General features: G+C 44.0%; 2 protein-coding genes across 6 annotated transcripts in view; both read right to left on the bottom strand.

Annotated features, from left to right (window-relative positions):
• LOC123989566 (FSD1-like protein) overlaps window positions 1-5,481 on the bottom strand; it is a 78,429-nt gene extending 72,948 nt beyond the window's left edge. For 2 of the 5 annotated variants that reach the window (XM_046290681.1, XM_046290682.1), the window contains exon 1: window positions 5,211-5,481. In XM_046290681.1, the coding sequence (XP_046146637.1) occupies window positions 5,211-5,225 (15 nt within the window). In that variant the 5' untranslated portion in view covers window positions 5,226-5,481. The remainder of the gene's footprint in view (window positions 1-5,210) is intronic. The other 3 variants (XM_046290680.1, XM_046290684.1, XM_046290683.1) reach the window with 2 other exon arrangements.
• Window positions 5,482-7,119: 1,638 nt separating this feature from the next.
• On the bottom strand, window positions 7,120-15,170 carry LOC124047985 (leucine-rich repeat-containing protein 19-like). Its single transcript, XM_046368346.1, has 5 exons — window positions 15,041-15,170; window positions 13,429-13,536; window positions 9,400-9,904; window positions 9,031-9,240; window positions 7,120-7,923 (listed from the first exon to the last, which is right to left on the bottom strand). The coding sequence occupies exons 1-5, from the start codon at window positions 15,080-15,082 to the stop codon at window positions 7,580-7,582; spliced, it is 1,209 nt and encodes a 402-aa protein (XP_046224302.1). The 5' UTR covers window positions 15,083-15,170; the 3' UTR covers window positions 7,120-7,579.
• Window positions 15,171-17,728: the final 2,558 nt, after the last annotated feature.

The raw sequence follows: 17,728 nt of genomic DNA, 5'->3' as shown, positions 1-17,728 counted from the left end.
CATTGTGGTCATTGTGGTCATTGTATTTACTGGTCATGTTAATGGAGGTCATTGTGGTCAGTATTTCATGGTCATTGTGGTCATAGACATTGTGGTCAAGATATTTCATTGTGGTCATTGTATTTCATTGTGGTCATTGTGGTCATTGTATTTCATTGTGGTCATTGTTAATGGATTGTATTTCAGTACATGGTCAGCCTATAGACAGTCTGAAAAAAGATACCCATTCATTACATTCTGTGTATGTTAGCTCATATGGTCAATGTATACTACATGTTAATGGAGCCCACAGTACATGGTCAGCCTATAGACAGTCTAAGATACCCACCACACACACCAATGTATACTACATGTTAATGGAGCCCACAGTACATGGTCAGCCTATAGACAGTCTAAGATACCCACCACACACACCAATGTATACTACATGTTAATGGAGCCCACAGTACATGGTCAGCCTATAGACAGTCTAAGATACCCACCACACACACCAATGTATACTACATGTTAATGGAGCCCACAGTACATGGTCAGCCTATAGACAGTCTAAGATACCCACCACACACACCAATGTATACTACATGTTAATGGAGCCCACAGTACATGGTCAGCCTATAGACAGTCTAAGATACCCACCACACACACCAATGTATACTACATGTTAATGGAGCCCACAGTACATGGTCAGCCTATAGACAGTCTAAGATACCCACCACACACACCAATGTATACTACATGTTAATGGAGCCCACAGTACATGGTCAGCCTATAGACAGTCTAAGATACCCACCACACACACCAATGTATACTACATGTTAATGGAGCCCACAGTGCATGGTCAGCCTATAGACAGTCTAAGATACCCACCACACACACCAATGTATACTACATGTTAATGGAGCCCACAGTACATGGTCAGCCTATAGACAGTCTAAGATACCCACCACACACACCAATGTATACTACATGTTAATGGAGCCCACAGTACATGGTCAGCCTATAGACAGTCTAAGATACCCACCACACACACCAATGTATACTACATGTTAATGGAGCCCACAGTACATGGTCAGCCTATAGACAGTCTAAGATACCCACCACACACACCAATGTATACTACATGTTAATTATTGCTGAAGGCTAGTCATTGAGGGACATTTGGGATGTGTAATCTCCAGCCCTATGTTTGGGCATTTTGTATCTGTATGTTATGTCATGTGTGAGTTCCCGGTGGGACTGAGCAACAGGACATGATTAGGAAGATTTGAGGATCAGGCTTCACTTCTATTTAAAACTGCTGCACGACACTAGGGACAGAGTATTAGTATATATGATTATACATAACCCTACCGGGTCGGTCCATAACCCTACCGGGTCGTTCCATAACCCTGCCGGGTCGCTCCATAACCCTACCGGGTCGTTCCATAACCCTGCCGGGTCGCTCCATAACCCTGCCGGGTCGTTCCATAACCCTGCCGGGTCGCTCCATAACCCTACCGGGTCGCTCCATGACCCTGCCGGGTCGCTCCATGACCCTACCGGGTCGCTCCATAACCCTGCCGGGTCGGTCCATAACCCTACCGGGTCGCTCCATGACCCTACCGGGTCGCTCCATGACCCTACCGGGTCGCTCTCCATGACCCTACCGGGTCGCTCTCCATGACCCTGCCGGGTCGCTCCATGACCCTACCGGGTCGCTCCATGACCCTACCGGGTCGCTCCATGACCCTACCGGGTCGCTCTCCATGACCCTACCGGGTCGCTCCATGACCCTACCGGGTCGCTCCATAACCCTACCGGGTCGCTCCATAACCCTGCCGGGTTGGCCCATAACCCTACCGGGTCGTTCCATGACCCTACCGGGTCTGAAATCAGTTCTGTAGTTAATAAAAGATACGAGTAGCATTCCTGAAACATTATTTTGTTGAAATATAATTTGATCTCTGAGAAATTAAGCAAATTGATTGCACCAAGATTGACCATTTTAATTGATAGGATTCAGATCATATTCAATATTAGTACCCAACATCTGATTTGGACCAAACTTCTGCCTACCAATGAGTAAGACAAGAAGAAACCAAAGAAACGGTAAAAAGACACCTACGGACCCCCCCCACACCAATCCCCCCCGCAAACCACACCACCCCACACCAATCCCCCGCAACCCACACCACCCCACACCAATCCCACCCCACACCAATCCCCCCCACACCAATCCCCCGCAAACCACACCACCCCACACCAATCCCCCCCCCACAACCCACACCAATCCCCCCCACACCAATCCCCCCCACACCAATCCCCCCCCCCACAACCCACACCAATCCCCCCACCTCCACACCAACCCCCACACCAATCCCCCCACACCACCCCCTCCACACCAACCCCCCACACCAATCCCCCCCACACCACACCAACCCCCCCACCAATCCCCCTCCACACCATCCCCCCCCCACACCAACCTCTCCCCACACCCCCCCATACCAACCCCTCCCCACACCAACCCCCCACCAATCCCCCCTCTCTAACAGTTATACTAGACCTGTACCACTGTGTGACCTCTCTCTCTCTCTCTGACAGTTATAATAGACCTGTACCACAGTGTGACCTCTCTCTCTCTCTAACAGGTATAATAGACCTGTACCACGGTGTGACCTCTCTCTCTCCCTAACAGTTATAATAGACCTGTACCACGGTGTGACCTCTCTCTCTCTCTAACAGTTATAATAGACCTGTACCACGGTGTGACCTCTCTCTCTCTCTCTAACAGGTATAATAGACCTGTACCACAGTGTGACCTCTCTCTCTCCCTAACAGTTATAATAGACCTGTACCACGGTGTGACCTCTCTCTCTCTCTAACAGTTATAATAGACCTGTACCACGGTGTGACCTCTCTCTCTCTCTAACAGTTATAATAGACCTGTACCACGGTGTGACCTCTCTCTCTCTCTCTCTAACAGTTATAATAGACCTGTACCACGGTGTGACCTCTCTCTCTCCCTAACAGTTATAATAGACCTGTACCACGGTGTGACCTCTCTCTCTCTCTCTCTAACAGTTATAATAGACCTGTACCACGGTGTGACCTCTCTCTCTCTCTAACAGTTATAATAGACCTATACCACGGTGTGACCTCTCCCTCTCTCTAACAGTTATAATAGATCTGTACCACGGTGTGTTCTCTCTCTCTCTCTCTAACAGTTATAATAGACCTGTACCACGGTGTGACCTCTCTCTCTCTCTCTAACAGTTATAATAGACCTATACCACGGTGTGACCTCTCCCTCTCTCTAACAGTTATAATAGACCTGTACCATGGTGTGACCTCTCTCTCTCTCTCTAACAGTTATAATAGACCTGTACCACAGTGTGACCTCTCTCTCTCTCTCTCTCTAACAGTTATAATAGACCTATACCACGGTGTGACCTCTCCCTCTCTCTAACAGTTATAATAGACCTGTACCATGGTGTGACCTCTCTCTCTCTCTAACAGTTATAATAGACCTGTACCACAGTGTGCTCTCTCTCTCTCTCTCTCTCTCTCTCTAACAGTTATAATAGACCTGTACCACGGTGTGACCTCTCTCTCTCTCTCTAACAGTTATAATAGACCTGTACCACAGTGTGACCTCTCTCTCTCTCTAACAGTTATAATAGACCTGTACCACGGTGTGACCTCTCTCTCTCCCTAACAGTTATAATAGACCTGTACCACGGTGTGACCTCTCTCTCTCTAACAGTTATAATAGACCTGTACCACGGTGTGACCTCTCTCTCTCTCTCTAACAGTTATAATAGACCTGTACCACGGTGTGATCTCTCTCTCTCTCTCTAACAGTTATAATAGACCTGTACCACGGTGTGACCTCTCTCTAACAGTTATAATAGACCTGTACCACGGTGTGACCTCTCTCTCTCTTACAGTTATAATAGACCTGTACCACGGTGTGACCTCTCTCTCTCTCTCTAACAGTTATAATAGACCTGTACCACGGTGTGACCTCTCTCTCTCTCTCTAACAGTTATAATAGACCTGTACCACGGTGTGACCTCTCTCTCTCTCTAACAGTTATAATAGACCTGTACCACGGTGTGACCTCTCTCTCTCTCTCTAACAGTTATAATAGACCTGTACCACGGTGTGACCTCTCTCTCTCTCTAACAGTTATAATAGACCTGTACCACGGTGTGACCTCTCTCTCTCTCTAACAGTTATAATAGACCTGTACCACGGTGTGATCTCTCTCTCTCTCTCTAACAGTTATAATAGACCTGTACCACGGTGTGACCTCTCTCCCTCCCTCTGACTGAGTAATAGACTTAGAAGAAGCTTAGATTGACAACACGTGTTCAAGACTAAACCGTCCTTTTACTCTTCTCCCTCCCTTTATCCAGTACAAAAAGAGGACAGAGGTACATTATCCTCTTTTGATAGTCACACCCTAGTTACACTGATAACAAACAAGGTCAAACGATAAGCTCCTCTGGTTGCTATGCGGTCCCTTGACAACAGACTTGAAACAAATTGTTGCATTTCCAAACAAATCGGATGCTTCTTTTCAGGGTGATGATTATGATCCGAGATGGATGACAAAACCATGAGACCTTGACCACTACAATGAGCTTTTCTTTTTGTTGTTGGTCATCACGTTGATGTTTTGTTGGTTAGTTGTTGCAATAACAGACTGTCTGATATACACGCAGACAAATACAACACTTATCCTATTGTAAAGACAGATCTGCTGTGACTGTCACACTCTCAAAGCCATACTACTAGCAAGTAGGAAGTGAATCACTTTACAGAAGTGCACCTGTGTGCAATCATATTCTATCTCAACATCAATGTGTCAAATCATTGAAAGGGTATAGAGTTTTCCCAGGAAATATACGAATTGAACCACCAGCCTTTGACCGAATACAGAGAAGTGGGTCGAAAGAGACAGGAGCCTTTCAGAAGATATCTAGTTTCCAGGTCAACAGATTCTTCACAAGCAGAATGTGAAAATGTGTCCAACCCTGAAAAGCCGCTGAACGCATATTGATGATTCACATTGACAATATAACGGCAATGTTGAACTAATGTTGGAGATCGTTTCGACCGTCCAGTGACACACAACTATCACGTTGAGTAACCCCGCTGCTTCCAAGCTGGATACAATGTCGCCGATCAGAATCGATATCAGTTCATGATACACCGGGTGTACTTACTTTTTGAGAGTCCATACCGCGGACCGAAACACAACCGTAATCAAATCCAATGCATAGGCAGGCGGGCACGCCACGCTTTCTCCATAGAAGAAGATTATCCCACTGGATGGTGGTCAGAGTTTAGTGTACATGCGCAATAGTTTGTTAACCCCCACCCTCCTAAATGAGTCGAGTTTGATAACAACTGTAGAGTCATTGTGCCCTCCACTGGCCTGAAGATGACTTGCAGAGATGTCCAAGTCCACTTCCAAGTTCAGGCACGAGGATCAGGATTTTGCATATGGATCACTCTACTCTCAGGGATTTCCACAAAGTCTCGCGATAATGGTCGGTTGCTGTGGTTACGTCTGTTTTTTTAATATGATTTTTTAAAAATCTAACAAACAAATATCAACAAACAAAATAGGAATAGTCACACGCAAACCAGATTACATACAAACTATTTACATTGCCAGGAATCGTAAACAAACAAATAGTTAATTTGGTGCCATATTGTTTAAAGTGAAAAAAGTTAGGTTTTGAATTAGTTGAATTAGACCATTTGCATTTGTGAATATGAAATGTACCTAATATTATTAAATCAAGTCAAATTGTATTTGTCACATGCGCCGAATACAACAGGTACAGTGAAAGGCCTTACAGTGAAATGCCTTACAGTGAAATGCCTTACAGTGAAATGCCTTACACCTTACAGTGAAATGCCTTACAGTGAAATGCCTTACACCTTACAGTGAAATGCCTTACAGTGAAATACCTTACAGTGAAATGCCCTTACACCTTACAGTGAAATGCCTTACGCCTTACAGTGAAATGCCTTACACCTTACAGTGAAATGCCTTACAGTGAAATGCCTTACACCTTACAGTGAAATGCCTTACACCTTACAGTGAAATGCCTTACAGTGAAATACCTTACAGTGAAATGCCCTTACACCTTACAGTGAAATGCCTTACGCCTTACAGTGAAATGCCTTACACCTTACAGTGAAATGCCTTACAGTGAAATGCCTTACACCTTACAGTGAAATGCCTTACAGTGAAATGCCTTACACCTTACAGTGAAATGCCTTACAGTGAAATGCCTTACACCTTACAGTGAAATGCCTTACAGTGAAATGCCTTACACCTTACAGTGAAATGCCTTACACCTTACAGTGAAATGCCTTACAGTGAAATGCCTTACACCTTACAGTGAAATGCCTTACACCGTACAGTGAAATGCCTTACACTTTACAGTGAAATGCCTTACACCTTACAGTGAAATGCCTTACAGTGAAATGCCTTACAGTGAAATGCCCTTACACCTTACAGTGAAATGCCTTACAGTGAAATGCCTTACACCTTACAGTGAAATGCCTTACACCTTACAGTGAAATGCCTTACAGTGAAATGCCTTACACCTTACAGTGAAATGCCTTACAGTGAAATGCCTTACACCTTACAGTGAAATGCCTTACAGTGAAATGCCTTACACCGTACAGTGAAATGCCTTACACCTTACAGTGAAATGCCTTATGCCTTACAGTGAAATGCCTTACACCTTACAGTGAAATGCCTTACAGTGAAATGCCTTACAGTGAAATGCTTACTTACGAGCCCCTAACCAACAATGCAGTTAAAAAATATATTTAAAAATGAAATAAAACACACCAAGACAGTTGTGAAGAGGAGCACGTCAAAACCTATTCCCCGTCAGGAGACTGAAAAGATTTGGCATTAGGTCCTCAGATCCTCAAAACGGTTCTACATATGCACCATCGAGAGCATCCTGACCGGTTGCATCTCCGCCTGGTATTCATGTGTTCATTCCTTCATTTAGCCCTAACCCTAACTGTTTGCATACTATATTCTTGTAGCTGAAAATACAGAACGGCAGAGTTGTGGATGTCATATTCACAGAGAGACGAGAGTAAGTACTCAGATGTATATTTAATAAGACAAAATGTTGATTACTTGTCTCCGGCAGTAGAGCGTTGCAAGTAGCCTAAATCACGACCTCAAAACAACTCACATGGTCGGTCCTTTCCCTGAATTCCAACATTTTCAAAACTTGCAAATATTTACAAATGTACACAACTTTTAGGGGCACGTTTTTGTATTTAAAAAAAAGGCCTAACAATAAATGATAATCAGCAGGCTATGCACGGTTTACGGACGGACAACCGCGGCCTTCTGATACTATCAGTGAATAGAGTAGAATTGGATAATTTATCGTCCATTATTTTTAATGGAAAGGGATCATTTTGATGTTATAATACCAAACTCAGGACTCTTGGCAGATTAGTCCAAGTGAGGACTAAGAGACATCCAAATCAAACCAAACAGACATACACAACCAGAAGGCTAGGAGCAACTCAGAGAGCATTATGGTTATCTGTTATCTTCATAGACCCCAGGCTCTATATAACGGTCCTCTATGTATCCATCCTCCTCATTATCCAACCCGTCTAGCCCGTGGTCCAGCTCATGGGCGCTGGTCTCCGTTTGCTCCGTGTCCAAGCTGAAACTAGAGTAGCGCCCCGTAGTGTACACGTCAGCATCCTCGTCATCTCTCAGCCGCTGGTGCCGGTAGTTGAACAGCAGCTTGTACCAGGACGGTGCCTTGACGGCACACACGATGAGCATAGAGGTGGTCAGGGCGATGGCTACCACACCCAGGAGAAACTTCCAGGTGTTCCCCACTGGCACCCCACTGCCACTGACTGGGCCCACACCTGAGCAAACAGAAACATCCAGGGGGGGTCACATACTGTTTTAACATTCTTCTGAAATCAAATCAAATCAAATCAAATCAAATTTTATTTGTCACATACACATGGTTAGCAGATGTTAATGCGAGTGTAGCGAAATGCTTGTGCTTCTAGTTCCGACAATGCAGTGATAACCAACAAGTAATCTAACTAACAATTCCAAAACTACTGTCTTATACACAGTGTAAGGGGATAAGGAACATGTACATAAGGATATATGAATGAGTGATGGTACAGAGCAGCATACAGTAGATGGTATCGAGTACAGTATATACATATGAGGTGGGTATGTAGACAAAGTAAACAAAGTGGCATAGTTAAAGTGGCTAGTGATACATGTATTACATAAGGATGCAGTCGATGATGTAGAGTACAGTATATACATATGCATATGAGATGAATAATGTAGGACGGGGGTCAATTCGAAATGTAGGCTGCCAATTCAGGAAGTACACTGAAATTCCAATTCAATATTTGGGAAAAGTGGGTGTCTATTTTCACTGACTTGTCAATAAACTGGAAAGTGTAATCTATTTATTTCATTATTGTTTTTCACGTTTGTCAATTTTCTATTTGAATTGACCCCAACCTCGCTCCTCAGGATATGGGGCCTCGTCAGACCACATTGTTATAGAGTGATTTAACCTCCTTTCTCAGGGTAAGTGTGCTGATCTAGGATCAGGTCCCACCACCTGTATGTGTAATCGTATGTATTATGATCTTAAAAGCAACACTGATCCTAGATCAGCACTCTTACTCTTAACGAATACGGACCCCGGAGTCACGGTTTGAACTCTTACGAGGTCTCCTTGGAGTGCAGCTGCTCTTGTCTAAGATGACGGTTTCCTGCCGACTGAATCATGACTGAAGGCATCTACGACAGTATCAGTAGGTCACCTCTCTCATATGCGCTTCTGTTTTCAACAGTAGCTGTATTCAGTGTTTTAACCATCCAGCAAATCAAAGCTGTTTAGCTTGAAAATTCTAGATCATATGATGTTGACAAGAGGAAACTATATCTACTGTAAGACCAAGTCAATTGATTTAAAAAAAATAAAATAAAAATCTTACCGGTTAAGACGAGGCTTGCATTTTTAGGAACTGCAAGTGACACTGAGTGTGTAGTGGTCTGGGCTGAGGTTGGCTTAGTGGTTGACTGAGTTGTAGGTGGGGGAAGTGTTGTTGTTGTTGATGATGACCCCAAAGAGCAGCTGGTACCGTTGTCCAGGATCCCTTTACCGAACTGGTCCTCAGGGCTGGCACAGGTGGCATTTGAGACTCCTGAAGAAATACACACATTGCGTTTTTATCACCATGAAGGCACACTGGCTAAAGCAGGCCTCCTTTAAACATTGGTGTCAGCATGGCATCAGTAAGTGAATGGGGGAAAAATAGACCATGAGGATTACAAGCAAACAGAGAGAGGAAAAAGATGCTTACTCATCTGAACCTTTGAGTCGGTAATCGATTTAATCCGGTTGAGAAATACACAAGAACAGTTCCAGGGATTTCCCTGCAGATCTAAGACCTCTAATGAATTCACAGAGATGTCCAACTCCCGCAGTGTGTTCCCCGCTAGCCCGAGGAATGACAGCTTCTTTAAATCATCCAGTAGATGTAGAGGTAGTGACTGTAGACGATTGTAGGACAGGTCCAGCTCCTTCAGGTTAACCAGGCCAGCCAATGCCTTTGGCTCCACTCTACTGATGTTATTGTGGGACAGGTTGAGGACCTCCAGCTTTGACATGGCCTCAAACAGCTTCCCTGGCAGGTCATTCAACCAGTTACCATCTAGATGGAGCTCAATCAGATTGGAGTAGTTCTTCAGAGCAGCTTCATCAGCGCTGGATAACTCTATGCGGTTATTGCTCAGAATTAGTTTGGTGATGGTTTGACTGTAATTTGAGGGTATGAATTGCAGTGTCTTGAAGCTACAGTTCACAACCTGTAAATAGGATGACGAGTTAGGGTGAAGTTATTATTCAAGATGTATGCTATTATCTCTTCAAAGGTTTCCCTCTCACTGAGCAGTTCATAGTTTCCCTCTCACTGAGCAGTTCATAGTTTCCCTCCTCTCACTAAGCAGTTCATAGTTTCCCTCCTCTCATTCAGCAGTTCATAGTTTCCCTCCTCTCATTCAGCAGTTCATAGTTTCCCTCCTCTCACTGAGCAGTTCATAGTTTCCCTCCTCTCACTAAGCAGTTCATAGTTTCCCTCCTCTCACTGAGCAGTTCATAGTTTCCCTCCTCTCATTCAGCAGTTCATAGTTTCCCTCCTCTCATTCAGCAGTCCATAGTTTCCCTCTCATTCAGCAGTTCATAGTTTCCCTCCTCTCACTAAGCAGTTCATAGTTTCCCTCCTCTCACTAAGCAGTTCATAGTTTCCCTCCTCTCATTCAGCAGTTCATAGTTTCCCTCCTCTCATTCAGCAGTTCATAGTTTCCCTCCTCTCACTGAGCAGTTCATAGTTTCCCTCTCACTAAGCAGTTCATAGTTTCCCTCTCATTAAGCAGTTCATAGTTTCCCTCCTCTCACTAAGCAGTTCATAGTTTCCCTCTCATTAAGCAGTTCATAGTTTCCCTCCTCTCACTAAGCAGTTCATAGTTTCCCTCCTCTCACGAAGCAGTTCATAGTTTCCCTCCTCTCACTAAGCAGTTCATAGTTTCCCTCTCATTCAGCAGTTCATAGTTTCCCTCCTATCATTCAGCAGTTCATAGTTTCCCTCCTCCCATTCAGCAGTCCATAGTTTCCCTCTCATTCAGCAGTTCATAGTTTCCCTCCTCTCATTCAGCAGTTCATAGTTTCCCTCTCATTCAGCAGTTCATAGTTTCCCTCTCATTAAACAGTTCATAGTTTCCCTCCTCTCACTAAGCAGTTCATAGTTTCCCTCCTCTCACTAAGCAGTTCATAGTTTCCCTCCTCTCATTCAGCAGTTCATAGTTTCCCTCCTCTCATTCAGCAGTTCATAGTTTCCCTCCTCTCATTCAGCAGTTCATAGTTTCCCTCTCATTCAGCAGTTCATAGTTTCCCTCCTCTCACTAAGCAGTTCATAGTTTCCCTCCTCTCATTCAGCAGTTCATAGTTTCCCTCCTCTCATTAAGCAGTTCATAGTTTCCCTCTCATTAAGCAGTTCATAGTTTCCCTCTCATTAAACAGTTCATAGTTTCCCTCCTCTCACTAAGCAGTTCATAGTTTCCCTCCTCTCACTAAGCAGTTCATAGTTTCCCTCCTCTCATTCAGCAGTTCATAGTTTCCCTCCTCTCATTAAGCAGTTCATAGTTTCCCTCTCATTCAGCAGTTCATAGTTTCCCTCCTCTCACTAAGCAGTTCATAGTTTCCCTCCTCTCACTAAGCAGTTCATAGTTTCCCTCCTCTCATTCAGCAGTTCATAGTTTCCCTCTCATTCAGCAGTTCATAGTTCCCTCTCATTCAGCAGTTCATAGTTTCCCTCCTCTCATTCAGCAGTCCATAGTTTCCCTCTCATTAAGCAGTTCATAGTTTCTCTCTCATTCAGCAGTTCATAGTTTCCCTCTCACTAAGCAGTTCATAGTTTCCCTCCTCTCACTAAGCAGTCCATAGTTTCCCTCCTCTCACTAAGCAGTTCATAGTTTCCCTCTCATTAAGCAGTTCATAGTTTCCCTCCTCTTATTCAGCAGTTCATAGTTTCCCTCTCATTAAGCAGTTCATAGTTTCCCTCTCATTAAGCAGTCCATAGTTTCCCTCTCATTAAGCAGTCCATAGTTTCCCTCCTCTCACTAAGCAGTTGATAGTTTCCCTCTCATTCAGCAGTTCACAGTTTCCCTCTCATTAAGCAGTTCATAGTTTCCCTCCTCTCATTCAGCAGTTCATAGTTTCCCTCCTCTCACTAAGCAGTTCATAGTTTCCCTCTCATTAAGCAGTTCATAGTTTCCCTCTCATTCAGCAGTTCATAGTTTCCCTCCTCTCATTCAGCAGTTCATAGTTTCCCTCCTCTCACTAAGCAGTTCATAGTTTCCCTCCTCTCACTAAGCAGTTCATAGTTTCCCTCCTCTCATTCAGCAGTTCATAGTTTCCCTCCTCTCACTAAGCAGTTCATAGTTTCCCTCCTCTCATTCAGCAGTTCATAGTTTCCCTCTCATTACATTTACATTTAAGTCATTTAGCAGACGCTCTTATCCAGAGCGACTTACAAATTCATAGTTTCCCTCCTCTCACTAAGCAGTTCATAGTTTCCCTCCTCTCACTAAGCAGTTCATAGTTTCCCTCCTCTCACTAAGCAGTTCATAGTTTCCCTCCTCTCACTAAGCAGTTCATAGTTTCCCTCCTCTCACTAAGCAGTTCATAGTTTCCCTCCTCTCACTAAGCAGTTCATAGTTTCCCTCTCATTAAGCAGTTCATAGTTTCCCTCCTCTCACTAAGCAGTTCATAGTTTCCCTCCTCTCACTAAGCAGTTCATAGTTTCCCTCCTCTCACTAAGCAGTTCATAGTTTCCCTCCTCTCACTAAGCAGTTCATAGTTTCCCTCTCATTAAGCAGTTCATAGTTTCCCTCCTCTCACTAAGCAGTTCATAGTTTCCCTCCTCTCATTCAGCAGTTCATAGTTTCCCTCCTCTCATTCAGCAGTTCATAGTTTCCCTCCTCTCATTAAGCAGTTCATAGTTTCCCTCCTCTCACTAAGCAGTTCATAGTTTCCCTCCTCTCATTCAGCAGTTCATAGTTTCCCTCCTCTCATTAAGCAGTTCATAGTTTCCCTCCTCTCATTCAGCAGTTCATAGTTTCCCTCCTCTCACTAAGCAGTTCATAGTTTCCCTCCTCTCACTAAGCAGTTCATAGTTTCCCTCTCATTAAGCAGTTCATAGTTCCCTCCTCTCACTAAGCAGTTCATAGTTTCCCTCCTCTCATTCAGCAGTTCATAGTTTCCCTCCTCTCATTAAGCAGATCATAGTTTCCCTCTCATTAAGCAGTTCATAGTTTCCCTCCTCTCACTAAGCAGTTCATAGTTTCCCTCCTCTCACTAAGCAGTTCATAGTTTCCCTCTCATTAAGCAGTTCATAGTTTCCCTCCTCTCACTAAGCAGTTCATAGTTTCCCTCCTCTCATTCAGCAGTTCATAGTTTCCCTCCTCTCATTAAGCAGATCATAGTTTCCCTCTCATTAAGCAGTTCATAGTTTCCCTCCTCTCACTAAGCAGTTCATAGTTTCCCTCCTCTCATTCAGCAGTTCATAGTTTCCCTCCTCTCACTAAGCAGTTCATAGTTTCCCTCCTCTCATTAAGCAGTTCATAGTTTCCCTCCTCTCACTAAGCAGTTCATAGTTTCCCTCCTCTCATTCAGCAGTTCATAGTTTCCCTCCTCTCACTAAGCAGTTCATAGTTTCCCTCCTCTCACTAAGCAGTTCATAGTTTCCCTCTCATTAAGCAGATCATAGTTTCCCTCTCATTAAGCAGTTCATAGTTTCCCTCCTCTCACTAAGCAGTTCATAGTGTAAACTCACCAGTCCTCCAGTAGTCACCAGTTGGTCCCCAGCCCCAGCTACTCCAGTAGTCAGCAGTGTGCTCGCCAGCCACACTAGCAGAAGTTCACTTGCAGCCATGCTCTTTTCCTTCAATGAATAATATGAAAGATAATAGATACCATAAAAAGCTATTGAGAATTCAAATCATACTGAAGCGATATAGAAACAATAACAGAGTGTTTCCTTTGTGCTTCCCCGCTCACTCTGTAAGGCAATGATGAGACTGTCTGTCTGTCTGTCTGTCTGTCTGTCTGTCTGTCTGTCTGTCTGTCTGTCTGTCTGTCTGTCTGTCTGTCTGTCTGTCTGTCTGTCTGTCTGTCTGTCTGTCTGTCTGTCTGATGACACTGACAGTACAGGAGATCACTGTCTGTCTGTCTGTCTGTCTGTCTGTCTGTCTGTCTGTCTGTCTGTCTGTCTGTCTGTCTGTCTGTCTGTCTGTCTGTCTGTCTGTCTGTCTGTCTGTCTGTCTGTCTGACAATACAGGAGATCACTGTCTGTCTGTCTGTCTGTCTGTCTGTCTGTCTGTCTGTCTGTCTGTCTGTCTGTCTGTCTGTCTGTCTGTCTGTCTGTCTGTCTGTCTGTCTGTCTGTCTGTCTGTCTGTCTGTCTGTCTGTCTGTCTGTCTGTCTGTCTGTCTGTCTGTCTGTCTGTCTGTCTGTCTGTCTGTCTGTCTGTCTGTCTGTCTGTCTGTCTGTCTGATGACACTGACGGTAAAGGAGATCACAGTCTGGATAATCAACATCACAGGCTGTGTGAAGGACTGTCTTCTCTCTAGTTTCTATGTGTTTGTGTTTACTCCTCCACCGCGTCACAACGGAATGACACGGTACTTACCACAGTACTTCCTATCCATCATGACGTGTAGCGATTGATGATCACTATTTGAAACAAATTACTCCTCCGTGTCACGATAATGGAATGAGAAAAATGTTGCTTTACTAGGATCACGATAAGAGTCTCAATTATCACTATAAACCTGTCGAGCAACATCATGATCATGAGCAAGGTATTCGGCTGATGGAGTATCAGTGATGCGTGTCTCTCTGGCAGCTAATAGGCCAGGTCTGAGTATACATCAAGTTAATCCCTTGAATAAAAAGCATTTATCTTGCGAAACAGATGTAGGATCTTAATTTGATCATATTGTTGCAGAAAATGTTTTTACTTGTAGTGTATTTGAGGCTTAAAAATCCTTCTGAAGTTTGTAATTTCCACTTTTTAATTTCAGATTTGAAATTTTCCCTTAAGAAAAATGTATCAACCCCAACAAAAATGTCTGTTATTTATAATCCACATAATAATGTCTTCTTGCTGCAGGATTCTTTTTGTGTTGTAACAAACTGGCTCAAATTAAGATCCTACATCTTGTATCACACACATTAATATTTTGTAGTGTAGTTTGACAAACAAATGTTTCCTGTTTGTCTGAAACTATGAAATTCCTTTAGCCACGAAGGCCATAGGTTGTCATGCACAGTCTCATAAATAGAAAAAAACCCCACTAGGACTTGTTGACATATCGAAGAATAAAAAACATGTCAACCCAAAAAACAATACATGATACTTTACAGATATTTAAGTGAAACTCTTACCTGTGTGGGCTGAGGAGTGGAGCCTGTTGGAATGAGAGCCATGTAGAGAACCTTTGGTCTGGGTCATAAAATACGTTCAACTAGCTAGCTAAAGATTGACCACAATGTGTCTTTCTTATGAACTGAAAAACATTTATCAGACTTTGTCCTCAAAACCCCGTGACACTATGATCCAGGTTATTAGTTAGTCAAATTGCATTTGTAGAGCGCCTGTCATTTTCAGACAGAAGTCACAAAGATGTTAACATTATCAGCAAGCGTTTCAAAGAAGGGCTTGAATAAAAAGGAAAAAAAACCTTTAAGCTTCAAGAAAGTAATTGTATTATTCGTCATCACAGTGTTTTGAAATGAATGAAATGTTTGGGGCTAGGAAGAGTGAAAGAAATATGGAAACATCATTTCTCCCATAGAGAGCTCTGATGGTTTCTACAGGAAGGAGGACAGAATACTAACTCTGGTTTCTAAGGCAGGAGGACCGGATACTAACTCTGGTTTCTATAGGCAGGAGGACAGAATACTAACTCTGGTTTCTATAGGAAGGAGGACATGATACTAACTCTGGTTTCTATAGGCAGGAGGACCGGATACTAACTCTGGTTTCTATAGGCAGGAGGACAGAATACTAACTCTGGTTTCTATAGGAAGGAGGACATGATACTAACTCTGGTTTCTATAGGCAGGAGGACAGAATACTAACTCTGGTTTCTATAGGAAGGAGGACACGATACTAACTCTGGTTTCTATAGGCAGAAGGACATGATACTAACTCTGGTTTATATAGGCAGGAGGAGATGGTACTAACTCTGGATTCTATAGGCAGGAGGACGTGATACTCACTCTGGATTCTATAGGCAGGAGGACATGATACTAACTCTGGTTTCTATAGGCAGGAGGACATGATACTAACTCTGGTTTCTATAGGCAGGAGGACATGATACTAACTCTGGTTTCTATAGGCAGGAGGAGATGGTACTAACTCTGGTTTCTATAGGCAGGAGGACATGATACTAAATAGGCAGGAGGACATGATACTAAATAGGCAGGAGGAGATGGTACTGGATGTCATAAGGTGAATGCATCAATTTATGTCCTATCAATTTGTAAGTCGCTCTCAAATCAAATCAAATCAAATTTTATTTGTCACATACACATGGTTAGCAGATGTTAATGCGAGTGTAGCGAAATGCTTGTGCTTCTAGTTCCGACAATGCAGTGATAACCAACAAGTAATCTAACTAACAATTCCAAAACTACTGTCTTATACACAGTGTAAGGGGATAAGGAACATGTACATAAGGATATATGAATGAGTGATGGTACAGAGCAGCATACAGTAGATGGTATCGAGTACAGTATATACATATGAGATGAGTGTGTAGACAAAGTAAACAAAGTGGCATAGTTAAAGTGGCTAGTGATACATGTGTTACATAAGGATGCAGTCGATGTTGTAGAGTACAGTATATACATATGCATATGAGATGAATAATGTAGGGTAAGTAACATTATATAAGGTAGCATTGTTTAAAGTGGCTAGTGATATATTTACATCATTTCCCATCAATTCCCATTATTAAAATGGCTGGAGTTGGGTCAGTGTCAATGACAGTGTGTTGGCAGCAGCCACTCAATGTTAGTGGTGGCTATTTAACAGTCTGATGGCCTTGAGATAGAAGCTGTTTTTCAGTCTCTCGGTCCCAGCTTTGATGCACCTGTACTGACCTCGCCTTCTGGATGATAGCGGGGTGAACAGGCAGTGGTTCGGGTGGTTGATGTCCTTGATGATCTTTATGGCCTTCCTGTAACAACGGGTGGTGTAGGTGTCCTGGAGGGCAGGTAGTTTGCCCCGGTGATGCGTTGTGCAGTCCTCACTACCCTCTGGAGAGCCTTACGGTTGAGGGCGGAGCAGTTGCCGTACCAGGCGGTGATACAGCCCGCCAGGATGCTCTTGATTGTGCATCTGTAGAAGTTTGTGAGTGCTTTTGGTGACAAGCCGAATTTCTTCAGCCTCCTGAGGTTGAATAGGCGCTGCTGCGCCTTCTTCACGACGCTGTCAGTGTGAGTGGACCAATTCAGTTTGTCTGTGATGTGTATGCCGAGGAACTTAAAACTAGCTACCCTCTCCACTACTGTTCCATCGATGTGGATAGGGGGTGTTCCCTCTGCTGTTTCCTGAAGTCCACAATCATCTCCTTAGTTTTGTTGACGTTGAGTGTGAGGTTATTTTCCTGACACCACACTCCAAGGGCCCTCACCTCCTCCCTGTAGGCCGTCTCGTCGTTGTTGGTAATCAAGCCTACCACTGTTGTGTCGTCCGCAAACTTGATGATTGAGTTGGAGGCGTGCGTGGCCACGCAGTCGTGGGTGAACAGGGAGTACAGGAGAGGGCTCAGAACGCACCCTTGTGGGGCCCCTGTGTTGAGGATCAGCGGGGAGGAGATGTTGTTGCCTACCCTCACCACCTGGGGGCGGCCCGTCAGGAAGTCCAGTACCCAGTTGCACAGGGCGGGGTCGAGACCCAGGGTCTCGAGCTTGATGACGAGCTTGGAGGGTACTATGGTGTTGAATGCCGAGCTGTAGTCGATGAACAGCATTCTCACATAGGTATTCCTCTTGTCCAAGTGGGTTAGGGCAGTGTGCAGTGTGGTTGAGATTGCATCGTCTGTGGACCTATTTGGGCGGTAAGCA

The sequence above is a fragment of the Oncorhynchus gorbuscha genome, linkage group LG11 (genome assembly GCF_021184085.1).
Source record: "Oncorhynchus gorbuscha isolate QuinsamMale2020 ecotype Even-year linkage group LG11, OgorEven_v1.0, whole genome shotgun sequence".
Lineage (NCBI taxonomy): Eukaryota > Metazoa > Chordata > Actinopteri > Salmoniformes > Salmonidae > Oncorhynchus > Oncorhynchus gorbuscha.
This window is presented reverse-complemented; position numbering and strand designations above follow the sequence as displayed.